General features: G+C 42.0%; 1 protein-coding gene across 4 annotated transcripts; it reads right to left on the bottom strand.

Annotated features, from left to right (window-relative positions):
• Nucleotides 1-200: 200 nt before the first annotated feature.
• MATR3 (matrin 3) lies at nt 201-27,409 on the bottom strand. Of its 4 annotated transcripts, none has more exons than XM_034066566.1 (15): nt 27,337-27,408; nt 18,107-19,189; nt 13,891-13,952; nt 12,918-12,959; nt 12,591-12,694; nt 10,894-10,946; nt 10,340-10,465; nt 9,597-9,722; nt 9,245-9,415; nt 7,859-7,990; nt 6,454-6,497; nt 5,596-5,986; nt 3,608-4,001; nt 2,883-3,004; nt 201-1,275 (listed from the first exon to the last, which is right to left on the bottom strand). In XM_034066566.1, the coding sequence occupies exons 2-15, from the start codon at nt 18,995-18,997 to the stop codon at nt 1,225-1,227; spliced, it is 2,709 nt and encodes a 902-aa protein (XP_033922457.1). In that variant the 5' UTR covers nt 18,998-19,189; nt 27,337-27,408; the 3' UTR covers nt 201-1,224. The 4 variants fall into 4 exon arrangements, with proteins under 4 accessions (XP_033922457.1, XP_033922456.1, XP_033922458.1 ...); XM_034066565.1 differs by lacking the exon at nt 27,337-27,408 and adding an exon at nt 26,995-27,144; XM_034066567.1 differs by lacking the exon at nt 18,107-19,189 and having other exon boundaries at nt 27,337-27,409.

Genomic DNA, 27,409 nt, shown 5'->3' with positions numbered 1-27,409 from the left:
CAAGTGATATTTTAATTTGTTTGGAACTGAAACAGGTTTTAGGAAAGAGAAAGAAAAAGTTATGCAACAAGCTGCTAACTCACAGGTGTTAAAACATGCAGGTTTTAAAAAGAGAGCTAGAGGTTCAGTGGGGTATCATGAACACAGGAGTCAAGAGTTCAGTAACACACTGGTTAACATGCCAAACAGCTATAACAAAGTACTGGCACCTAGCTTTATTTATTGGTAAATCACTTTAGTAACCTGAATTCACAAATAAGCAGTAAATAACAAAACCTACAGATAAACACAGGTTACACATGCAAATATTCCTGTCCACATCTCACATGTGCAGGTAACATTAAGAGCACAATTCTAAAGATTCTTGACAAAACCAGATTTTAAACAAAACTGGGTTTAAAATGCAGGTATGAAAAAATTACATGTGAAGAATATAAAGATACTTTTTTTACAGTTCAGGACTTGAACGCTGCTTTTGGATGTACTAGAGATGTACGACAGCTACAGGATTCAAGTAAAAGCAGGAAGAGCTCAAGGAAATAATACTGGTCAGAGAAGAACAGGCATTTACTCTGCACTAAATATACACGGAGTAGCTGAATAAGAAAATCTATCAAGAGCTTAGGGGGCAAAAAAAGCACAAAGTTCTAAAGCTGACTAATCGCTAATTCTCCTATTAGCTATATAACAGCAATGACATTAAAAGAAACTGCAATTCAACATTTAAAAATGGAACTTACATTGAAAGACTTTTCAAAAGTGAAATGCAATGACAGCCTTACACTGGAAATTAAATACCTGCTAGGCTCAGACTGAAACATGGAATGTTCTAGAGAAACTAGAAATACAGTGTTACTTTTGATGTTTTATTGAGAATGGAATTGAAAGACAATTTCTAAAGCTCCAAAGTAGCAAATTCCACTTAAAAGAAGAAGTTTTCTTCTCATAGATGAGCTTCCCACAAAGGTGCAAAATTCTTTTCTTTAATAGCTTGAAGTGTCAAAACGAAAGCTTGTTGCCATTCTCACATGAAGAACAGATTTCTGTCATTAACTTAACTGCATATGCTTTTTGCTGCAACATTTAACACATGAACAGACCTATAATGCCTACTGTATCTCACTAAAACAAAAAGGAATACAGTATTTCCATCTACTACTGGTACTGCTTTTATAAAAGATTAACATTAAAAACAAAGCCACTGTTTTCCTTACATCCTTCCTCTTAAGCTTCTTTCTTTTGCCTGTGGTCTTCTGCCATTTTATCCAGAATTTTCTGTTAAAAGAAAGCAATCAAATCTTGGATATATTTAAAGAGTTTCTCACCATCACAACATCAATAATAGAAACATAAACCCAATTCTAAAGTTGTAATACCCGTGAATATTAATTGCAAAGGTTTTAACTAACAGCCTGGCACTTCTCTGTATGCTGAAGTGGAGATCCTCTGAAGCACCACATTGTTACCATGTCACTGAACACAGAACCTGCCACCAGGAAACACCAAGGGGCAGCCTCTGCCAGCCTCTCCTTCCCTAGTGGTAGGCAGGCCCAGAGAATGACTTTTGATTGTGCCATGGAATCATGTCAGTGACTGTGCCACTTACCTGCTCAGAAGTTGACATCTATAATACCAGGGACAAAACATCTCCCCTCTCTAAACAAGAGTTATTTAGAAGTTGGAGGAATTTGTTACTGTTTCAATGACACTGGTAACGGTATCACTTCATCTCTTCCTTTACTCTTACTGCTCTCACAGTGACCAAGACTCCCAGCTGGAGAAGTGCCATTGCCAAACAAAAGCTGCATTTCCACCCCTCCTCCCCTCCCCAGTTCTATAACCACACCAGTGTTAGGAAATCATTCAAGCACAGCTCGCTAGTCATTTGTGCCATGGATAAAGCAAATCAAATCAGGTGCAAGTGGTAAAGTTAATAACTTGGGATTATTTCCCCCACTTTCCCTTTTATATCAAGTCTTTAAAGTCCCATAACCAGGTACCTCAATGGAAAATAAAAAGAAAACAAAACACGCTATGGGGTGATGGATGAGGTGGGGGTTCTTACTACCAGACTCTGCATGGGAATTGATTTTCTGATCTGCTCCTTGACAATGTTTGCTTTGTGCCATTTATTTGTGCCATCTGCCTTCCAAGGTCCTGTATTTTTGTAGGGTTCCCTATTACTGCAAGGGAGAAAGCAAATGATTTGAGTGGCATCTGCCAAATCATTTGGCATCTGAGGTGCCACTTTCTTTTCAGACCCCCAGGGTCTGCTTTCAGCTCAGTGATCGACTGGGATTAAATCACTTTATGTGCACATTGCATTATTATAAGAGCTTTGTTTAGGATTTCCCTTTCTCAGAGGTGGTATTTAAAAGCAGCTCACAGTACACAAAGATAGAGCAGCAGCATTATCACTGGTGCCATGCAATCATGTGATACCTAATCCAATTGGGAATTGTAAAACATGCTCACAAAATCAGAAGTTGCAAATACTGATCTTTTTCTTTTTTAAAGATATACAAACTTCAGCTTAAGCTCTGTTGACTGGTTAAAACCACTCTCAAAGGGACAACTGGAAGGGATCTGAGTCATCTGTATTTACTCTGCACCACTACTGCTAAGCCTGGACTTGACTCCAATTAGAATGCCCTCTTTAATTCAGATTTACAAACAAAATGTTGGAGCCCATCTTTAAAATGTGGATCCTGTGTATTCTAGTCACGAGACGAAGTTTTGAAGAGCTCTAGCCTGAGTTAGAGGTTACAGAATAGCCAATTTCCACTCCCTGAACAGCTTTTTTCTTCCTCAGTGCAGTCTCATTCAGATCTATTCCCCAGGAAAGAATCACGCCATTTAAAATGAACAAGTTTTTGCCTTACCTTCAACTTTTGATAATGAGGAAGGCTGCTGCAATGGGTCTTTTTTGCAACATCTTCATTTGTGTAGAACAGGGAACACAATTTGCAATAAAACCCTGTTTTGGGTACCACATAATTCACACCTAGAGAAGTAAACACCACAAAATAAACTAAGAGATCTACTCTACATCATTTCTTTTCATGTCATATGTTATTTCAGCTGAATCTTAAAACCATAATTCACTTTACATTAAAAGCTGCTTTATCTTTCAAAGTCCTTGTTTTAGTTTAGTCAAGCCAGGGCCTACTAAGAACTACATATGTGCAGGCTCTTCTTGGATTTTAAAGTTTAAAGTCAATCTTTCATCTTAAGGGTCCATTTTATTGGTTCCTTCAAAAGAACTAACAACGTTCTGTGATCAGTTTTGAGCTCTAAGTATTTAGTATGAATCTGAACTATCACCACTATTGTGATTGGTGCCTCTAATTGAATCTGTGTCACTAAAATATACCTCTTCCAATTTAATTTCTATCTAAAGGAAAGTGTTATGGAGAACTGTATGGAAATAAGGGAAAAGGAGAAAGGAAATACTAGGGTTAGAGGAGTGAAGAAGGGGAGAAGAGGGGGAAGCCCTAAAATGGAAGGCTCAGAGGCAATGTGTTGCCAGAAAAAAAAGGCAGATGAAATGAGAAATGCTACTGCAATGCACAGAGACATATCTGAGAAGAAATAGAAACAGCCTTACCAACAGGGATGTTTGGCTGGTACGGCCCAATCCTGAATTCATCTGGAACAAGAGCTTTCTCTTGGACACTCTTTGTTTCCTGTTCATCCTGGGTGTTTGTATTTTCATGGGCATTTTTCTCGCTCTCCTGTGCTGTTGTGGTGTCTGAAGCTTCAGCGTTTTCAGCCTTCAAGTTATCTTCAGGTTTGGTTCCATTTTCTAGGGTTTCATTTTCCTGCTCTGCCTCCTCAATCTTGTCTACCTTGATTTCTGCCAAACTATCATCGTTTTTGGCAGCAGCTTTTACTACCAAGCCAGACTTGCGGAGTTTCTGATGGTCTGAGTCTTCTTCATCACCAACCTCATCCAGAGTGACAAAGCCTTCCATGCTCCGTGGAAAGCCTCCCACATAGCGCTGTCGAGAAAATGGTTTTCCTTATGTCAGCTTATTCTTAACATGTTTCCCTCAAACAGTTTTCAGTTTCAGAAGATCTTCTCCAATCTCCCTGGAAAACCACCCAAGTTCTTCCTTCAAGACCTACCTCACTCATTGCAGATGTTACTCAAGCAGAAGCATCACAGTGTTCCCACTGACCCAGAATCAAGAGTTCTGTTTTAGAACAGAGTAAATTCGTGGGGTTTTTTGCATCATGAGGGCTCACTGTTTTATCATACCAACATCTGACCTTCGACTTGGCAATTTCAGCATTACTCTTTTTACTCTGATCTTACTTTTCAAAAGTCCTTTCTACAAGAGTATTTTAGGTGGAATTCATTTTGGAAACAAAGCTTGTGCGTTCCCATTTGAGACTATTCCACAAGATTCTCAAACTCATACAAGGTAAAACTTTAGCACAGCAATTTGGTGCCCATTAATAAAAGCACATTAAAAAAAACAGAGCTCTTTTTCAGCCAGTAGAAAACTTGGAGCTTCTGCATTAAAGACAAAAAAACAACTCAAAAGCACCAACCACCCAAACTGTGGTGGTCTCTTAAAATCCAGCTTCATTATAAGTGATTCTGTCTAAATCCCGATTATTGGGACGCATTGCTGCCAGAAACATCAGTATTCCACAGGCTTAACTAACAGCAGTCCTGAGTAGCACTGAAACAGCTTTGTATCTGTGCTCTAATACAGGTCTTCAAGGAAGCAAGTTTGGGTTTTGAGGGAGTTTATCATAACAGATAGCCCACAATAATCACTGCTGGTAGGATTGATTCTGTGTAACTAGCACCCCGGTCAAATCATCCTTCGCGATTAAACCCATGCACCCTTCATTCAGTAAGAATAAGGAACATGCATAACTTGTTTGCAAAACAACATTCCAAGTCAAAAAGGATACTAGAACTTTGCATGCTTCTGCACAGAACAGAGTATGAATCAAAAGAGCAGCTGGGAGGGCATAAAGACCCATGAGAGTGTGGTGTCGGCTGGGAGAAAAAGGGAATTCAGAGCAAGTACATGACTGAATACACCCTGAAGTTATTCCCCACCACCACTTTCCACTGGAAATGGGCCTTGGCTAACTGCAAATGCACTTGCCTCCCTTTCCAGATAAGCATAAAGTGTAGATGCACATACCACTTTGTATGCACAAACATTAACCTCAAGTCCCAACAACTTTTTGAATGTCATCCTTCTGCTCTGTGCTCCAGAAGTAACTGCAGTCAGTCTCAAGAGATACACAAGAGAACTGTGCTCAGGAAGCACAGTTCTTGGCTGCTCAGTGTTACTCAAAAAAGGGGTTAAGGCAAGAAAAATGGGTAGAAGCCCCCAGAGTAATAGTTTTATACAGAAACAGGGATTTATAACCAATTCCCTTTCCAAGTTGCATCCAATGGGATGTTCCTTTTTCTTCAGAAGAGCTTTAGCACCCATTTCTCCTCAGAGAGTTTGCACACAAGTGTTTTAAAGACCCACAGAAGGAGACCTCAAATTGAATGTACTGTGGTGTGCTACTCAAGCTAGACAGGGCTTTTCACACTTGGGTACCTTGCTATACAATTACCTTCTTAAGCTTCTTCTTTGCTGCTGGATTGGTTGCAACGTTCCCCTCCGTTTTTACGGTCACATCATCAGGTGTGTCCTTTTTCTCTTCAGCAGTCACATCAGCTAAATTAGCAACATCTGCGTCATCTCCTGCTGAACTCCCACTTTCCAGCAGTGCTGCTGCTTCTTCCTCATCCACTAGCAGCTCATCTTCAGACTCCAGGAGTAAGCTGGGCTCGTCTTGGTCTGTCTGTGCAGCGCTTTTAGTGCCCGATGGCTCAGCAGCATCATCTTGTTTCTCCTCTTTTGCTTTATCTTCTGCATTGCCACTTTCAGGTTTCTGAGTAGCATCTGGTTTAGACTTCTTATCACTTGGAGAATCTTTGCTGTCTGGAGAATACGTTCTCTTTCTGTAAAGAATAAAGAACACTTCCTTGTAAACCTTAAGAGAGCCCAGAAATTACATTACTAAAAGTCAGGTTCTGTTTCTCTGGACAAGCCTGAAATATGTGTTTTAGTTCAGTAAACAACAGGTTGAGGGAAACCTTGAAGGATTTCACTCTTCAAATATGCAAAAGGCTGCTCTAAGGAGGAACTGTCCTTACAAGACAGGACACCTGCTCATGGGTTTAAATTGCAGGAAGGCAAAGCTAACCGAGGGCTGGAAAACATTTCCTGAGGAGCCTGGAAAGGCTGTGAGACCTCATCATTAGAGGAAGAGGACAGGCAGCAAAAGAGAAACACTTAATCTCAGGGCACAACAAACAGCAGCCTGATCTCAGAGCTTGGCTGGCTTCTTTTGTCCAATTCCTATACTCTGGATTAGGTGTTTTCATATTTCTTTAAGCAACACTATGCTTCAGCAATGGGACATTACCTGGCTTTATCCTTCTTCAGCAGTTCAACTCCTTTGTTTGGAATCTAAAATGAAATAGTAGAATGTGTAAGGCACAGAAGAGGTGTTGCAGCACTAATCCAGACAAGACAGCACACTAGCCAAGCACTTCCAACTATCTTACTCCACAGGTACTCTCACCATGCCCACCTATCAATCAATTAAATTGCCGCTATGTTAGACAGGACCTTACCCAACCAAAACCCGTATCTTTGTTGACAGCAATTATCAGGTATTCAGTACAAAACAAATGGGATATCCTGAAAAACAACCCACAGTTCCTCTTTTGCTTGTGAACTGGTACAGTGTGGTGCAGGCAACAGCACAAATCAGTCCATCTATTCTCTTTCTCCTTCTCCTTAGTAGTTGAAAAGCTTTAGCAGTCTCACACCACTTATTTATGAGTTACTGAACAGGAAATTCCATTTGTATGGCAGTAGCATGGGCAAAAATTCAGTGGATTGCCAAGTTATTGCAATTTGCCCCAGACTGTTAATTTTTGGTGCATGACCATGTGCAACCATAACATTTCTTCACCTCTACAATACGGAAAGCTTGTGCTTTTGAGACAGTGTCACAGCTCAGATTTCTCCTGCTTTTCTCCCTAGTGTCCTAATCTGACAGAGGAAGTCTTGTAAGTGTAACAATATTAGCCTGGTCTTATGTCATGAAAAAGAAGCAGCTATCAGCCAACCCTTTCCTCCTTATGTGAGCTTCACGTGCAAAGGTGCAGTTACAGATTTGAGTTTTCACAAAGCTTATTCTTATAAATGAGGTAAGACAATCTACCTATCTAGGTAGTTGGGGTCTGTGTCCACAGTAGGAAACAAAAAGCTTTCTGGCGCTACAGAGAAAGGTTTTGGTTGGTGTCCAACACAGGAAACTTGTTCTAATACTTGGTGGTTTAAAAAGCAGTCCCTAATGACACTGGCTTTTTTTGCTGTATACAAGAGTATGTGTACAATCAAATGGACATACAACCAGCAGCTGTGAAAGGAAAAGCCAAGAGTTAAGTGTACAACAAACGAGTACATAGTTCTGCTGCCCAGACGGATTTTACTCACTGATCATTTTCAGAAGAGGGTAAAATACCAAACATTACAGAGTGTTCTAAAGAGAGACATTTTCATTCAAATCTACACCAATTTCTCCAAAATCTGTATACTAGTAGTTGGTTGGCTTGGTTTAATCTGAAAGGAAAAGTCTTTGGCTTTGTTCCAGGTCTCCTAACATCCCACTTGCACCAAGTAACTGCACTTAAAGAGCCAGAAAACACTAATGCCAGAAAACACTTCAATTTTACCTGTGGCACTGAACTTCCAGCAAGTGACAGCTCTCTTCTACTCTATTTTATACCTGCAACTAAAGAACTAAACCTACTACCTACCCTTAACACCAGTTTCTTGTATTTTTCAGACAGATCCACTTTCACACATCTGCCTTGGAACCAAAGAGCTTTGTTGGCACAATGCTCCACCATAGCTAAAGCATCTTCTCTGGTCTCCATCTCAATGAAAGCCTGAAATATTAAAACACATTTAGAATTACTCTGAAATGCACAACATTCCTGCAGGCAAAGTTATTTAACGTTAAACATAGCATGTCCTAAGTTTGAAATGAAATTACAAGATTCAGACCCATCCTCTAGACCCATCATCCTCTCCAAACATTCTCAATTTACCAAAGTGTTTGATTCCAAACATAAGGCTCTGGGGAGACCTTGGAGCAGCTCCAGTGCTTAAAGGGGCTACAGGAAACTTAGAGAAGGGCTCTGAACGAGGGCCTTTAGGGACAGAACAAGGGGAATGGCTTCAACCTGCCAGAACAGGGGAGACTGAGATGAGCTCTCAGGCAGAAGCTGTTCCCTGTGAGGGTGCTGAGGCGCTGGCACAGGGTGCCCAGAGAAGCTGTGGCTGCCCCATCCCTGGCAGTGTTCAAGGCCAGGTTGGACACAGGGGCTTGGAGCAGCTCCTCCAGTGGAAGGTGTCCCTGCCTGTGGCAGGGATTGGAGCTGCGTGAGCTTTAAGGTCCTTTCCAACACAAACCAGTCTGTGATTCTATGAGACAAAAAGCATCTGGAGAATGAAACACATTTATTTGGTGTTTAAGTATCTGGCAATTCCAGGGTAGCCAAGACACTCCCCATTTTGTTATTTTTCAAGAGAAGGCTGGAGCAGGCAGCAACTGCTTGTCTATGAGCCCAGCTTCAGGAGTTGTTCCTCTGAGAAACAAGCCTATGGCACACAGAGGTTGTTCAAAAAGCTTTTAAAAACTCATCTGGGCTAGAGTATCACTGGCAGAGAGAGGAAAGTTGTTCCTGCATCCAGCTTACACAGCAAGGGTACTTACAGGACTCATACATACACTTCCAAAACATGTTACTAGCCACAGCAGGACTGCTTTAAAGAAACAGAAACCAAGGGCAAATGAAAGATGTACAATAGTGGAATCTGTTCATGTTTCATAGGTGATGTTTTTTCAGCCATAAAAAACCTCCAGACTCTTAAAAATCCGCATAACAACAAAAATTAAGCCTCAATGGTAAATGTATCATCTTCACAGCTGAGGCCTGTGTTCTTTTTAAAGCAGCTCCCGTTCCAGTAACATTTTGCAGTAAGCTGATAGCCAAGCACCACCTACACAGACCTCTAATAATTTCCATCTCTCTGCTAAAGCAGAGAGGCTCCACATGTCCTCGTGAAAGGCACAGCATTTCTTCAGTTAAACACCTCCATTTCCAGCCCTCAGGCCTGTCTGTCCCTGTGGTTGTTACCTGGCTTTTCATTCTCATGAGGATGTAGTTCTTAATCTTCCCATAGGGTTCAGCCAGTTTGAGGACCGCGTTGTCAGAGTAGCCCGAGTGAGGTAAATTGCTGAGGTGAATCACACGCCCAAGCTCTGGTTTTGGTGGCTCAGTTTTCTGGTCAGGTTTCCCCTCAGGTTTCTAAAATCAAAGAGGGAATGAAGTTTTTTAAGGATATACTACATAGAATATACATGGGCAACTGTCCCATATGAACACGATACAGCTGCAAAGTCCATAAATTGAGACTAAATTAAACTCAAGTGCCTCAGAACACTGCCCCAGATTAAAATAAGGCACTGCTAAACCAAAAATGGTTTACCTTTATTCTCTTGTATTTCTGGGAAAGGTGGACCCTCACTGGTTTACCAAATACCAGTGCAGGTGTTGTTGAGTAGTATTCCACTGCTGCCTGGGCATCTTCAGTTGTTGACATCTCAATAAATGCCTGAAATCATACAAATGACCAAACTAAGTGCTACTCCTTCAAGAATTCATATTTTTGTTTCAAATATCAAGCTCCCCCTTGGCTTTCATGTAAAAACAGATGCATCGAAAGTGGAAATTGCTTTTTGGTTACAAGATTAACCGACCTGCAGAGCCTGGCATGAATTTCACATACTTTCTTTAGGTGCACAAATAGAACTATTTGTTTACATTCCACCTAGATTTGGATTCAGAACATTCAATTGCTTCCTGCTTTTTCTCTCCTGTGGCGATACTGGCTTTTTCCACACTTCAAAACACAACATTCTATAACCCAAACTAAGACCAAGCAGGTTTCCAGAGAGTATGAGAACAAGACAGGAATTTGCAAGCACAAGGTGTTTTTGAAAAAGCTGTGAGCAACCAACCAACCAGAAGGATTTTGAAACAATATGTAATGTAAAATACAGCATTTCTGGGAAGAAATATACTGGTCACTCTCCTTTCACACGTGTGACCATGGTGACATGCAGCTACCTTGCTGGGTAGCCAAGTCCTTCTAAAACCGTAAGCTCAGCCAGGAAGCACACCAAGGACACTGAGCAGTGCCAGCAGCAGGACTGAAGGGCCTCACCTTACCTCATTGATTTTGTTTAGAATCAGGTGATTTGTAATGATTCCAAACGGCTCCACAAGCTGAAGCAGCTGGTATCTCAAGTTCTTTCCCCTCTGGAAGTCCATGATGTGAACAACTCTGCTTGTTTCCTGTTGAAGACAAAGCATGCATCACAGGATGGAAAGAAAACATGTATCAGCAAACTCTAAATAGTCTGTCAAGGCTCTGCTCTACTTAGGTTGTACTTTTTCAGTAGTAACCAAAATGAGATGCATATAATAAAAGCACTGAAGCTCCAGGGACTCCACAGAGGAGGATGCTTGCAGTGCCAAAGTTGCCTGTGTGTTCATGTCCCACAGCTTCCTTGTAACAGAATGTTTAAATGGGGTCTGTACAGTTTGGAAACTGTAATTCTGTAGAGTACATGGCACAGTGGAACCCCAGTCTTATTCAGGAGCTTCGGTATATCCACACAAATAAATCCTAAACCCTTGCTTTTAAAGACTTTATGAAAGCAAAGTATATAATATAAAACTAGTTTTCAAAAACCCCTAAACATCAAGCTTTTAATACTAACCACTCTGCCCTTCTGCATGTGTCTCGGTCCTTGCATATTTCCGTTTCCAGCTCCTAAGAAATGAAAGAATGAGCAAGCTTAGTTCAACCTGTAAGACTGGTGTTAACATGTCTCATGTTCACAAGCTCTAAAGAGCTAGAATCATAGATCAGATAGAGAATCACAAAATCCAGTTAAGTCACTTGTAATACTAAACCAGAATGATATCAAATTTTAAAATGTAATTATTTCCTTACAGTCCAAAAAGGATGTTCCAACTGTCTTGTAACTTGAGGTCTCCCTTCCTGATCATTCTGTTCAGTTTACCTTCACTGAAAAAGCTTGTCACAGTTTAAGCCCACCCAGTAACTCAGAACCATGCAGCTGCTTGCTCACTCCCCCCTTCTTCCTCATTCAAAAGAACATAACTCCCACTGGTTGAGATAAGAACAGTCCATTAACTAAGGTATAACAAAACCACCACTGCTACCACCAGTAATAAGGAAAATAACAAAAGGAGAGAATACAATTGCTCACCACGATTCTATGATTCTATGACTGATGCTCAGTCCAGCCCAAGCAGCAATCTGGACCTTTCAGGTAACTCTCCCCAGTTTCTATACTGGGCATGACATGCAGTGGTATGAAATACCCCTTTGGCTAGTTTAGGTCAGGTGTCCTATCTCTGATCCCTCCTTGGCTTCTTGTGCCCTTCCTCCCTGGCAGAGTATGGGACTGAAAAGTCCTTGATCAGGGTAAGCATTCCTTAACAACTGAAAACATTGGTGTTATCAGCATTGTTCTCAGACTGAAGCTGAAAACACAGCTGCACCAGCTACTAAAAAGAAGAAAAATAACCGCTACTGCTCAACCCAGGACAAAACTGCATTTACTGATGTGGAATAATAGCTGAGAATAAGTAAAACCTGTTGGGAAAAACCCACCTCTTCTGTTTCAGAGTGAGATTTACCATAGCAAAAGGTCCCAAGGATGGGAGATCTCTTTAACCCAGATACACTTTTTCAGTTGGGGTTCTAGGTGCAGAAAGAGACTGCTAGGTTTAGTTCTAACCCAACACCAATTCTATTAGAATGCCTAAGAAAGCCTCTCCAATAGCGCTGGGTTCCAAGTCTGAGATGTTCTGGGAAGTTAACAGTATTATTTTAATGAAATCTGGTATGAATGCATCTATCATCTAAAAACTCCTTTAAAGTATCTGCAATACTTGTGCTCTCTCAAGATATCGACATCAGTTGATTAGCTCTGCTCTTTTAAAAACTATTTCAAAGCTAGGAAGTAACAACTTCAGGGAAATCAATTGTTCTGTACCCTGCCTTCATGCCAAGAAGAGACTTGCACCATCCATCTTCCCATTCCCCACTTGCTGCTCTTATCATTGAATTCTTGCAAGTCCCACAGAAAACAAACCCCACCAACATGCAGCTAAATCAGAAATCAGAGACAAAAAACTTCCAGATATGAAAAAATGCAAGTCCAACCCATGCGTGGATTAACCAAACATAGATAAGAACCCAGCCAAAATGATGTGCCTGGTAGTTAACAGATGGCAAAAAGAGGAAGTATGGGATCTGTACCAGTCTTTGGCCAGGGAGGGACTCAAGTATTTCAGTTCCACTGCTCAGAAAAATGTAGAACAAGAAGAGCAAAAGAGTATCAAGAATTTATATCTTGCAGAAGTAGGTGCCAGCTGCTGTTACCTCTTGGCCCAACAGGAGGTCCTCCAAGGTGAAAGGGAGGTGGTGGTGGTCCCAGAATTCCTGGTGCAGGGTTTGTGGATTGCTGCAACATAAAGGGATCACCCCTAGAAAGGGGAAAACGCATTTAATTTTAAAGCAAGAAACTGAAGCTTTCATTCTCAACCCCCCCTGATTTTTGTAGAGCATTTAAGGAGAAGTTAGCTTTAGCTGCTTTTACTGGTGCTCTTTGGCTAGTAGAAAACAAAGGGACGTATCAGTTTGAAGAGGAGAAGGTGTGTTGTTTCACATAAAACATTACAAATGTCTTTAAAACTCATTTCTACTTACATCCCATGTCCTGAGTCACTGTCAGGATTCCATTCTGGGTAACTGAAAAGAAACAAACAAAAAATTAAGAGAAGTCTCCTCTACCTCCATAGTACTTTTCCTACAAGTAGTGATCCTTTTCCACATTAACACAGATTAAGTACACGGTAATTCTGCCCAATACAGGACCACCACAAGAGACTGCTCTGCTGACAGAAGTGCTGTTCTTAAAGAGAAGCTTCCTCCACTGCAGGTAAGATGTCTGCCAATTCATAATACAAATTGTATGGAATGTTTCACAACAGAAACTTCAAAGTTGGTGTGATTACTACAAAATTCCATGGTTTTTCAGCTGTTCAGGCCGAATGTTCCATGTAGACCAGCAGGACTGGAAAGTTATGCACAGAAATCCCTTTTGTCCCGAAGATGCTCTTTTAAGATGTTTTATTCCCCAAGAGGCACACATCATGTTTTCGAAGCCTGCTTTGTGCAACATAATTGACTATCAGAACGCTGGAGCAGCTCTGCTATGGAAAAAGGCTAAGAGGGCTGGGCTTGCTCAGGCTGGAGAAAAGAAGGCTCCGGGGGTACCTTAGAGCAGCTCCAGTGCCTAAAGGGGCTGCAGGAAACCTGGAGAGGGGCTTTGGACAAGGGCCTGTAGGGACAGGCCAAGGGGAATGGCTTGAACCTGCCAGAACAGGGGAGACTGAGATGAGCTCTTAGGCAGAAGCTCTTCCCTGTGAGGGTGCTGAGGCGCTGGCACAGGGTGCCCAGAGAAGCTGTGGCTGCCCCATCCCTGGCAGTGTTCAAGGCCAGGTTGGACACAGGGGCTTGGAGCAGCTGCTCCAGTGGAAGGTGTCCCTGCCTGTGGTAGGGGGTGGAACTGGATGAGCTTCAAGGTCCCTTCCAACCCAAACCATTCCAGGACTCTACGATTACAAGCTCCTAAATGCCCTCATGCCACAAGGGTATTTACTGTACTTGGAATTCATACATTTCAAGCAGCAGTTGACAGCGTCGGCTGTGAGTCGCTCCATTGATATGATGGTTCCACTCCTGCAGCAAAGTAAACAACAATTAACAGCCCCATTTGGGAAGCCAGTTTTAACAAAATAACGTTCTACAGCGCAGCATCTTCTGTTCTAAGCTGAAGTATCAAAAATTCAGATAAAATCTTTCTGTAGTGCTTTCAAGAGACACTGAAACTGGACCCACCTCTTAACTCCTAACCTGGGTGAAAAGGTGTCTGATGAACGCCTTGACATCTATGGGCTTATCCTGCCTCCAAGGTGCAAAGCTTACCAGGGGGAACTGCTACAGCAGACATGCACATCACTGTGATTGCAACTTTTATAACTGGATACTGAGGTCGTTTTTGTCCTCAGTAACTTTAGAATTTCCTCCGCTCTGCTTCATTCCTCAGGCTTTTAAAGGTTAAAGTGAACAAAGCACTCGGGTTTTCAGAACCATAAAGCAGCCAAGAAACTGCAAGGAATTCAGAAAGGAAAGACTGAATGAAATCAAAGTGCATAGCTGGGGACAAACCACAAGTGTACAGGAGAAATATAAAAATATAGAACCATTTGAGGGGAATAATCAGGGAAAAAAATGAGATCTAAATCAAGATGGCACAAAGGAGGAGTAACATCATTATAATTAAACCAAACCATCAGGTGAAACTCCTCCTGGTTCTGGCTTTAGCACTAGAATGGAATGAGAGCCTTCTGCTTTCTCTTTGCTGAGTTTTGTCATTACAAATGGAGTTCTTTATTCAAGAGAAGGGCAGACAGGAGACTTCTGCTTTAGCCAAGTACAACGTGCCACATCTCTGCTTGCTTACATTCTTACACATAGCAGTACTAGTTTGTGTTATACTGGCATCTGTAAAACTGTGAATATGAATCCTGCATCAGCAACTGTTTTCTGTCTCTTTTTTCCATGTGTATTTCTGCACAGCACCCACAAATGACATTTCTCCTAATCCTTCATCCTTCCTGCTGTTTAGTTTCCACCACCCTACAGCCATCCCTCTGGGTACAGTGAAGGACATCTGAGGCCTCTTAAGCGTTTCCATATGCTACATGTCTACCTTGTACTTTCCAAAGGAGAAAAACCTGGATTTAACATCTCCCATTGTGCTGTTAAGCTACTTTACAATATTACTCCATAATACACAGAATGTAACATGGAGCAAGATGAAACCTTCACTCATTTTATCCAGATATGAGAGCACCACTTTCCTGTTAACTGCACAGCATGTAGGAACTGCAACTATAAATAGCAATTAGGATAAAAATCCCCCAAGCCTACCTAGGAAGCATTTAATACCTAAAAGAAAGTTTCTTCGGTTTAAGTTGCTAACTAGTTTTAGCACTATCCTCCAGAAAAGAGTTCTTTCAACACTAAAAACCCCTTTAAATTTGGGTGCACAATCTGTAAAACCTCAGTGGCCAATTCTGGTAGGTATAACATGCTTTGAAGCTATCTTAAATAAATTGTCATTATAAGCTGAAGCAGAGGTTATCTGCAAACTAAAGGCAAAGTTTGGGAGATGTAATTGTCATTCCATTTCAAATGCCTTTAGGAGATCTGACATGTAACTTAGGATCCCCCCTGCAGAACAACAATGGCTCATCTACATTATTAACTTTTGATTAATTTCTTAATGTGGAATTTCCTCCCTGCCTCTAACCCAGTCTAAAGTGTCACCCTCCGAGGCTGCAGGGCACTAGATACTGACAGATGCTGAACAAAGTTAAGGTACATAAAATTTGCACTGAGGTTCATAGAACTCAGATTACCTTTTGCCTCAATGGATACAAGCAAGAGGACAAACTGTTCTTCAGAAAATTAGGCCAAACTTAAGCACCTAATTTTAGGCAGCCCTCTATTAGGGACACAGCCATGCTTTCCCTTTGGGATGTACCACCATTCCAAGTGTTTAACCTCCAAATTCATCTGTTCGTGTTGCAGCAGCCTTTTTCCTTGGCAGAGAAAACCCCTCCACAGCTAACACCTCACTCCTTCAGAAAGGGATCAGACTGACAAAGTGCCTAGAGAAACTGGGGCATAATTTGTCTCACAATCAGACAGAAAACAAACTGGGCCTTAAAATATACACACATCAATCGAAAGCAGCAGTTAAGAACATGGCTAAATAAGAAAAAACAGAGGATTAGGCTGCCAGTGAAGGGTGTTTAAGCCCTTGTTCAGGCTTAAAACACACCTTGTGCTATCATACCCTTCCAAAAAATCCGTACTTTTATTTGGAGGTGGGGAAAACGAGATTTTGGTACTGCAGTAATTGTACATTGTCCCAGCAAGAAAAGCATTCCCTTTCTGCTTTCCATACATTTTGGCTCAGATCAGATCACAAGTGCAACTGGACTCAATTTTGTGGGAGACACAAAATAAGACATTCTGTACCTGTCAGGTATGCAAACCAGAGGAAAAAAGGAGAGAAAGAGAAAAATTCTTAGGGTGACATGTTTTCTGCTATTAGAAACAAAGCCCAAATGTGGGTCATAAGACACAGATGATCCAATATCAAATATTTTATGGTGTACTAGTAGTTTAAGTCAAAGCATATTCCTAAAACCTGGATGGGTTTACATGTTACAGAAGAAGTTACAGCCACTTAAGTTATGCTGTCAAAAGAATTTGGTATTTCTCATACCTGGGAAGATATTTCACACTGGATTTCCTTTCAGCAGATCTGCACACCAAAGCAAACTAAGAAGCACAAGGCTTTAAAATAAAGTGCTAAAAAGAACCCTACTTACAGGATTACTGGTTGCCATCTTCAAGGGCCTCAGAAGTTTATGTTTTCAATCTAACCAAATGAAGTCCTTTTACAGACCTGAGCATGGCATCTAAACCGTTAACACTTAAAACCTTCTATGAAAATAAAGGTCAAATACAGGAGACAAGAAACCCGAATAACTGTGATTATTTTATATCGAAAGCAATTAAAGCAACACAAGTTCATAATCTGTCAGATCAGCTGGAGTCATACAGCGTGTGGCTCTAAGGCTGGTTTGATCGTTTCCTTGCAGGGACAGAGTAACTCTCGTGTCAGAAAGATCAGATGTACAGAAGCAGCGCTTTTTGAGAGGTAACTGTAAAGAAATGGTTAGTAACAGCAATTCCACATTGTAACCATTTTACAGTAACACCATGTATTATATTTGCATTTGAAGGTTAATCAGCTGCTAATCATAACAAGAGGGACACTGTATTAGCCAATTGAACTGCCTGGTGTACACTGGAAACCAGCAAGATGAGTAAAACTGGAAAAAGCTCAAAGTGAGAAGGCTCTGAAAATAACATCTGGATACACAGGGATACATCTGGAGTAACCTGCTACCTCTGCAGAGAGCTGAGCTACTCGTGGCTAAACTAAGAGGGAAGTCTCAGCATAACTGAATATACCCGAAGATCCACTCTACTTGTGAGCCAAGTAAAGAACACTACTAGGAACACAGCGCAGGATACTGCAACAGCAGACTGATTGCTGGGAGAGTCTACAGGGAGAGATGCAACATGTGACAATAAAAAGTGAGTCTGAAGTGTCTAAGAAAGTTGTGAAAAAGGAGAAAAATGACGACAAATTCCAGCCATAGTATGAGATAAAGTGTTAAAGTGAAATTAAAAAGGCAAGAATGAGCTAATCTAAAACGTGGTTTTTACTTTTGCAATTAAGTTCCAGGGCTCTACATTAACTCTTTCCCTTTGGACAGGGAAAAAGCAGAACTGTGCAAGAATGCATCTTAACTACATATAAATCAGCAATCAAGACAGATGCGGAGGAGAGCTGAAACTAGCTTCCTGAACAGCACAGTAGATACACTGCAACCCCCCCCAAACCAACCAAACAATAAACACCCCACCCCAAACCTGCATGAATGCCAGATGTTTGGTGGTTAAGAGAACATGTAGATGTAAAATATAAATAAGATATCCCAGTAGATGACAGCTGTTTGACTTGAAGTTAAGCAATCTGGGCAAACAAAACACATTAATGTAAAGCCCTGGTTTACAATGTTTGTTAACAATTACCGTGTAAATAATCAAGTGCCTTTTTCACTGTCAAACCAACTTGCAGATCATTTCAAAAGCAACCAGGCTATAGAAATCATTAAGGAAATAGGTAAAAACAGAACAGATACTACAACGTAAAGGAAAATAGAAGTATCTGGTGCATAACTCACCTTATTAGAATGAACGGGCATATCACATATAGAGCACAGATGGGGATAACCCTTCGGTAAGAATCCATGGAAGTCTTCAATATTGCTATTTGGAGGAGCACCTCTCTTTTTCTCAAAGAGAGATCTCTCGGGACCAGGACCACGACCCATTCTCTCATACTCACTGTCAAATTTATGATAGTTATGCGAAGTCTCACCATAAAAAGATTCATCCCTACACCTTTCTCCATCTCTTAATCTGTCATCTTCATAATCCATTCTGTCATAATAACCAGATTCTTGAGAACGACTTCCATGGTCATAGTCAACCACTGGGTTGAGACTAGGACCACGATCATCAAAGCTATCTCTTCTAAAATGCCTTTTTTCTTCCCAATCATCCCTAGGTACTCTGTATGGTGGTTCCCGTGCGGATGATCTGCCATCTCTACCATAACCTTCTTCAGCTCTCCTCCTTTTAAGTTGTAGAAGGATCTGAGGCAAGTTTTCAGGAGTAATCTTGTCCTCGGGATAGCGACTCAGTTCATCTAAGTCTCTAGCAGACAGACCAAAGCTGGCCAAAATGTTAGTGGCCTGGTCTGCATCTCCACGGTGCTGAGAAGACAAAGGGAGCGGACCTCTACTTCCAATGTTAAATATAGACTGTAAATTATGGGAAGAGGTACTACCAGAAGACAGTGCACTATGAGATCCTTGTTGGTTCAATGAAGAACTCATTCCAAGATTCATTAAGCTAGCAAGGCGTGCAGTACCCTGGTTCATCCTTCCAAGAGATGCTGGCATATTTAAAGACTGGGTAGCAGCAGCAAGAAGGCCTATTCCTGCAGAGAGGTCACGCCCATGACCTTGTGAATCCCTACTCAGAGATGACTGCTGGAATGACTTGGACATTGTAGAACTACAGCTTGTCTACTTTATGGATCAAAAAATATTTCTTTTATTATTATTGTTTTGGTTTAAGATGGCTGAAAAGAGAGCTCACACTAGAAAGCTAGGCAAACTTCACTTCAAAAATGGTAACGCCAAGAAAGAGGATCAATAATGACTGCAGATCTTCTTCAAGCTGAGAAACACCAGACAATTCTGTAGAAAAACAAGCAGGTTTAGTCATAAATCCCTTTAAACAGATGCAGTTTTAAACTTATGCATCATGTTGATCTAAAAAAAACATTAAAAGATCTCAATCTTACAAGGCTTTTATTACATAACAGATTCAAGAGGCACCCAGAACCTACATATATTATTTCAGATAAAAACACAGCAGTGCTTCCTATACATACTGCTCCTCTTCCACATAAAGCTACTTTCATACTGAAGACAAGTGAATTTCGGAAGTTTGGGATGTCTGAGAGCATCCAAAGTTTACAAGCATGTAAGCCTTGATCTCAGGTTAATGGGTTTGTTTATACCCTACATTACTACATAGAGAAGACCACAAAAAAAAACCCATAAGCCCACAGAATCCAAGATGACTTTGGCATATAACACATTTGAAAATGAAACCTATACCACCACAGAATAGGACGAAAGGAAGTTAAAAGTAATTGAAGCTTGGGCAAAAAGTTTCTGCTGTAAGATCTGGTAAATAAGACCAAACATAATATTCACTCTTTATGCAGTAAAATTCCAATTACTGATGTGAAGACAGAAGTGAACAAGAAAAATAAGGTTTAATTTTTGTGGGAAGTAAACAAGACCTCTTGCTCAAATTGCAGTTATGCTGCTAACAGCACTTCAGAAGGGATTCTTTACTCTGTTACAGTGCAGCTCTGCCATCGGCCTGTACTCTCAGGCCTCAAGCTAAACAAAGTTAGGCTTAGTACTGGGATGGGAGTTCCGAGGGAAACCCTGCTCCAGCAGAAAGAGACACCAGGTGAGTCAGGAGATAGCACAATGCCCCCAGCCAGTCCTCAGGCCAATGGTGTGGTGATCCTGTTTCGTACCAGCATGACAGTTCTTTGGTTCAGGCCCAGCACTTTGATACCATGACCACATGTGGTAGTTAAAGATCCTAAGATGTCACTTGTAGGAGTTACATCCGCCCTGTGTCCTACTAAAATACTAACCTTTCAATATTTGGATCAACTTGAAGTTTTAACTGAACAGTGTATCAATCCCCACAGTATATTTTATGGTACAATGAATATATTGCATAAAATATTCAGGTCTTTTAAAGTGCAGAATAGAAATACCCTGTAATTCTTCCCCCCATCCTCTTTCAGACTTGGGACAGATGCACAGAATTGAAAGCAATTCAATACACATGAAAACATGTCACCAGGAACACGTTGTTCTTGGGTCCCCCGTGCAGTAAAGCCCTTTTCAATCTCTGCAGAGCAGTTTTTGTTTCTCCAGCACTGCCACTCAGACACATGTAGAACACAGAACTGACTGGAAAAACAAACGGGCACAAACTGCATAGCTCCAAATTAAACCAGCTTCTAAGAGAGCAAGGGTGTTTGGGGAGGAATGGGAAGGATAAAATGAAAGCAAGGATTTTCCCTTGAAGAGACCAGCTCTGCAGAAGTCAATTTCTCTTGTACTGGAAACAGAAGAAAAAATGTCAAGGTTATGAGCAGGTCTCTATCCCGACTGCCTACTCAATCTGGAGTCCTGTTTCAGCAACACACGGAGGGGGGCTGGATCACACTTGGGTTTTCTTTCTGGGTAGCAGCATGTTACAAAACTACTCATTTATGTAGGAAACCAATGAATTCTATGAGAGATACATAATTAAGATACTGCTTCACACAGTTTACTACATACTCTGTTACCAGCATAGCTAAACTTGTATTTCAGCTATGCTTTTAAGATCCCCATACCATGGAGTCACTTAAAGTAAGCCTGAGTATGTAACATTAGGTTAAGAGACTGAGAAACATGGGGATGGAAATAAGTTTAAAAGTATCTGAGGCAGAGGACAGAAAGCTTCAGAAGAAAACAGTAAAACAAGAATGCAGGGAGAGCAGAGGAGGCAATTCTAAGTGATAGCCAGGACAAGCTGACCACACTGAAGTATCCCTGAATAGGAAGCCTTTAAGAATTATGTTGCAAAAGGAAAGACTTGAGTTCAAACATGAGAGAAATGCTAATATTCACCTGGGCATCTGTTTTATCTTACATTCAGTAATCTTCAAAGTACTGAATGGTAATTCTGCAGGTTAATCCTTACTCCTTCCATTCTTACATATAAATTACCTTGTAGCTCATTCACACACTTACAGAATGGCTTAAAACTGAACTTACGAGGTTCTTCATAACATCAGGTATTCCAGAAGGCTTTATGAACCTGACCCTCACAGTGATTCACAGCAGAGAGTCAGGAAAGGCACGGTGCATCCTGCCATTAATGCAAGGTCTTGCACCATTCAAGTTCTCACTAGATCAGGAAAGTTCTCCATTGCCCTTTCACTTTGAACAGATGCTCACTAATCCTCCTGTCACAGTTTTCAATTGGCAGTTCACTGTCTGCTGCGCTGCAGAGATTAGCAGAGAACAAAACCAAGTCTGGCATGGACCTGGGCTGCAGAGAACCTGATGACATGCCATGAGGTGACCCTGTGTACAGAGGGAGGTTTTACATAACCAGGCTTGGCTGCTGCAAACACCCATAAGGGAGAGAAGCAAAGGGAAAAATAAAACCAGGAATAGGTGGGAGGGACACAAACAAGACAAAGAAACAGTGGCAATCTTATGAAAAAGCATGAAAGGACAGTAAGACAGTATGATGAAGACAATGTAATATTGGCCAGTGAACTGCCCTGCACCTCATTAGGTATTAGAGTGGAGTCCTTACAAAAATCACTATTTACCACATCACTGTCATCTTGCAATAGCTGTTGTACTCTACTCCTATGCCCCCACTCTTTAAGATTAGATGAAGACAACAATGCAAAGTGGGGAAAAGCTCTAAAAAATCATACCAAAGAATGTTTAACTTCCACATGGCCAGGTTTAACACATGATTCCAAGATAGTACTTCCTGCCTTGCCCACATTCTGAAAGCTTTCATGTCAGCACCTGGTAGAGACAGGCTCCCATGGACCCATGCCAGCTTTAAGCAAGTGTGCCATCCACTGAGTCACAGCAGCAAGATGAGTCTGACTGAACAAAGCTGTCTAAAGATCCAGACATGATTTAGCAGAGTACAAAGTGTTATGCTAATTGTTCTTCATGTCATTTCAGCTACCCTGGGAACACACAGGCTTTCAGATATACATTTTTAAGAGCTGTGGACAGAAATTTGGCCATATTAAGATTTGAAAACATATAATATGAAGCAATCTTGAAACAAGTTGAAAGTCAAAATGTTATTAGGTTTCCAAACAAATGCAGACAATGAAAAAACACCCACATTTTGTATCTACAAGTTGCAAAAGAGTTTTTCTGTAAAGGCAGACAACAAAACCAAGAAATTTGAATCCTACAGAATACACTGGGACCAAATAAAGGCCAAAATGAGGCCGATTTTCAAACCCTACAGAAGGTTTTTCTTTTTGTATAAAACTCATTATAAACTTCAATAAAACTGATAGAACTGCCTCAATATAAATATTAGTTTTGTTCCTGAAAACAGTTAAATTCAGTGAATTCTTGGGACACGTTGATCATGCTGCATGTGACAACTTGAGATTATCATCTTTTGTGGAACACCAGGAGGCTGAAAATTGTTCCCTCGCTCCCTAATCCTTCTGCCAACCGGGGTTCTTTAACCTGTGTGTACATATGATGGCTTTAACATGAAGCTTGCTCTTAGAACAACTCATCTTTCCCCCCATTCCTCTTCCATTCTTTATAGGAAAGTCACCAAAATTAAAAATCTGGTTTCACTTTCTAGTCAGTTTCACTTTCACCTCAAAACCAAAATTGTTCAGAACACTGAATTTCACCAAACCAAACTCCAATCTGTTAAAGCATGAATTAACCTGCAAGCTGAAAAACCACCCCCTCAGTCTGTAACAACACAAGGCTTTTGAAGACTGCACACCCTTGGGAAAAAAGTCTCAGAGAAGTCTCACATCCTGAGCTCTTGCTGTTTGGATAAATATCTATGGGTTCTTCTTCTCCACCCCTGTTGCAGGAACCTATTCTGCTATGAAGAATTCATGTGGTTCTTAGCAAAACCATCTCCAAGGTTATCGGCAGAAGAGATCCAGAAGCTCAAGTGACAGATTTAGACATACAGCTCCCCATGCTGGGCTGAGAACTGAGGAGCAGATGTTTTCCAGCTGCTGACTGACCAAGCGTAAAGGATTTGAAGTCTAGAGGATTACTTTAACTTGGACAATGCAGAAAAAGCCACTGTCTCTCCAGAGGCAAGGGAGGAATTGTGTTGCAGCCTTACAGAGAAAATGCAGATGACCGATTCAGGTAGTGTGAAATTCTCAGTTCAGAGTGGTAATTTAACATTGCTGTTTCACAGGCAAGAAAACAACCCATTGTGTTCAACTGATCTTCAAAGGTCATGCCCTCAAAATTCAAGCAGCACTGGCACACTGGATGGAAGTGCTCTTTTGGTGTGCAGATTAGCCAATCAGTTCCAGGCAGAACAACTGGAAGAGTTTCAGCTCTTACGATTATGTTCAGCTTCATCTCAGTGACTTGCTTGACCAGAGGAACACATAAAAACCTGAGATACGAAGTTACTATAACAAAGGATTGCTTCAGACCAGAAGTATTACATATAAAAAAAGACTTATTTATGAATGAGGAATTAAAATGACTAGTTTAGCAATTACAAATCTTAGAAGAATTTACAGTTTTTAACATCTGAATGCAGAAAAGAGCACTGTAAAAGATGCTGAATTCCTACTTCTGCTCATTAGAAAATCTAATAAACTCCAGCATCCTTCTTTTTGCAAGAGTGCATGGAAAAAGAGCACACTTATTCCTTCACAGAAACAACAGAAGTAACAAAGAGTATAAGGAACAGTACAGAAAGAATAAGATAGGCACAAAAATGTGTATTTTTAGAAAAGGAAAACAAACATCCAGGAGCATACAGAGTAACTGCTGTCATGTGCACTCATTACCTCTATGGCTTCCAGACACTCTTTCCTACTAATTGCAAGGCTACTCTTGGCAACTACCTTTGAGCTCCAACTCTACAATAAGGTGGATGCACACAGGTTCCAGCACTTACAAAAAGCTCCATGAGGCCATCAAGGCTTGGTTCAAGAGAAGAACCAGTGCCAAAACCAGTCACAGTGGAATAATGTAGAATCTCAGACTGGATGATCTAGTACCAACGACTATATGTTCATGCAAGGTGAGAACATGATCGCTGTTCATTCACATCAGTGCTGCAGATGAACAACAGCCTCACAGGCACCAAAACTTGGACATCAACCACAGAACACACCATAATTATATTCTAAAAATAACAGGTGTAGCAACCCAAAGACAGACCAAGTAAGAGAGTTGATCACTGTAACAGAGAACCAGTTCTACCTTGTTTCTTTTTCAAGCAAAACAGAACACTTTTGTATTCTGGTGATTAAAAAGCTTCTGACTGGTTCAGGGAACACGAGTCTGATGCCTCCCAGGCATTTCCAAAGTTGGGATAAAAATCACATTCTTTCCCAGCTGAGATCTTGCATGTGGTTGTTGAGGTGGATTCTAGTTGCAGAGGAGAATCAAGGGTCTGTTTTGGTGCTCAAAATAAAACTCTTACTCAAGTTCTGACTCTGCAATACAGCACTTCAACACTTGCAAACTAAACTAGTTCAGAAATATTGTGAGGAACTTGCTTTTGTTTTCAAGACTTGTTGACTCAGAGCACACAGGAAGAATGCAAACAGCAGAGAGGCTGTGAAAATGCAATCATAAAGTAACAAAGGAACTGAATGGGAATAATTTATTCACAATTTTCCTCCCTTCAGCTTTCCCCAGATTTGCTGAGCTACCCAGAACACTTCAAGCATTACATTACAAAATACCTTCACATTCACCAGAACCCTCTGCAGAGATGGGTGCCAGTCACAGAGAAGGGCAATGGACAATAGTTACTTCTTTATTTCCAACCAAATTAATGAGCATCTTTATTTAGATGTAGTCCTGAATGAAGCAGGTGGCAATCATATTTCAGCTGTATGGATCATCATATCCATACACCTAAGTTTGGACTCTCAAGAGGCTGACCCTTCTCCTTAACTGCTTTTTAGTTTTTACCTTTAGGAACATGGATATTCACATTTTAAGGATGGAATTAGGAATTCCTCTTGGGTTATTCTTCCTATCATTTTAGTGCTGGGATATATGTACTCCCTAGGTATGTGCAAAACACTGGAAATGGCAGACAGCTTCTCTAAAACAAACACACACAAAAGGCTCATAGCATCACCACCTCACCAGAATAGTGAGGAAGCAATCACAGTTCTAGTACGTGTTGGTCAGATTTCATCCCCTTTACCCAGTGCACATAAAAGCACTGAGACTGGGTTACCACTGAGCACACATATGCACAGGCTCAAGTGGTAGCATCCTCACTCAAATCTAATTATTCCACATAATTCAGTAATGAATCATTATGTGGGCTTGCTGATAAAATTCAAGTCAGAAGATCATTCACGTCTCACTAATACAAGTGTTAATATAGATCACACTACATTTTGAGCAAAATAATGTCTGATTTTAATATACTGCTTTCAATGTATTAACATGTTCCAAAAGTCAGGAAGATTAAGTCACTGGACCAACATTCTGTATAAAGCAGCATCAGGACAAAACACTCCATTTTCCTTTTCTGAGGCACAAAACCCACATAGACTGCTTGAAGAGACTTAATTTTGCACAAGAGTTGCTCCCTACTTTAGAAAGTCAGGACCACCTACTCCACCAACAGCTCAGAAAGCCTAAAAATTTAAAGCTAAGTAAAATGAGTAAAGATTATTCAATTATTTAAAACAGTAACAAATACTTTTTTCCCAAAGGTATGATTCACGGGAAGGAGAAAAGCCTCACATTTAGAAGAGGGATTTTTCAGCTGTCTTTCTACAGCATAAGTGCTTCATTTATCAGAACAAAGCAACTCTTCAGGTTCCCAGAAAGTTCTTTACAACTTTTATGCTTCTTTTCAGCATAAGTGAACTTCAGATCTCATTATTTTGACTTTGGAAACAAAATATATACATCAAAGAGAGAGAACATTATTAATCCACCACAGGAGGGAAAAAGATAAAAAACCCTGCACCATGATGTGTTACCACAGCCTAAATCGTATGAAAGTGAAACTGAGTAGAAAGAGGGGTCAGAGGGATACTCCCACTGCCAGTGTTCTTAAGGCTCAATTCATTAAGTGTTCATGCCAGATAAACATCAAACCCGGCAGGTTTTGAGGCTAACGGCTTTCAAACACGTTAGGAAGATTACGGACATGATCTTCAGCTTCCAAGCGCACGTTTTGGGGGTTGGGGAGGACAGATGCCGACTCCGAGGCTACCACAAGCGCTCCGAGGCGCTCCGGTGAAGTTCCACTCGGGGGGTAAGCGTGGTTTTAATTGGGATCACCCCTAAGGACACGTTTTACGTGCGGAAACACCGAGCAGCCGAGAGGAACCCCCCTCCCCGCGACCAGCAACCCCCCCGCCGGGGAAGCGGGCACCGGAGCCGCGGGGCTTTGTTCGGGCCCCCGGAGGCCGCAGTACCGCCGGGCGGGGGCGCTGCGGGCGGCCGCGGGGCAGAGCTGTGGCGCCGCACCGGGCGGGCCGGGGCCAGCACCTCCGCATGCGCGCTGCGGCCGCGCACCAGGCCCGTCCCCCCCCAACCCGCTGCCGTTCCTAACGGACGTTCTCCTCCCTTCCCCTCCCTCCCTGGCGGAGCGGCAGCCGCCAGCCCCGGTCGTTAACGTGGCGTTGGGCCGGAGGGGGGGGCCACAGCGCCGCTCCTACCTGCGGGCCAAGGGGCGGCGGGAAGGGACCGCGGCGGCGGCGGCGGCTCCCGTTCGGAGGGGAGGGGGGGGGGCGGAGGGGCTGAGGGAGGGACTGAAGGGGGGAGGCGGCTGCAGGCCTCGCCGCGCTCGCGAGAGCACGCCCGCCCGCTCACGTGCCCGGCGGCGGCCGCCCCACTCCGCGTCGTTCCGCTCCGGTCCGCGCCGCGCTGCTCGGCTGCTGACGGCCGCCCGCCCGGTCCGCTCCGCTCCGCCCTCCGTACGGGGATGTGGATGTGGCCCGGGAGGAGGAGGGGAAGGGGGGGGGGAGGCATAGGTCTCGCGAGAAGTGGGAGCCGCTCACCCTGCTCTCGCGAGATCCCCGCCGAGCCGCGTAGCGCCAGCCCGCCGCTCGTCCCCAGCTCATTGTCCGCGCG

The sequence above is a fragment of the Melopsittacus undulatus genome, chromosome 10 (genome assembly GCF_012275295.1).
Source record: "Melopsittacus undulatus isolate bMelUnd1 chromosome 10, bMelUnd1.mat.Z, whole genome shotgun sequence".
NCBI classification, from domain to species: domain Eukaryota; kingdom Metazoa; phylum Chordata; class Aves; order Psittaciformes; family Psittaculidae; genus Melopsittacus; species Melopsittacus undulatus.
Note: the sequence above shows the minus strand (reverse complement) of the source record. Positions and strands in the feature narration are given on the sequence as shown.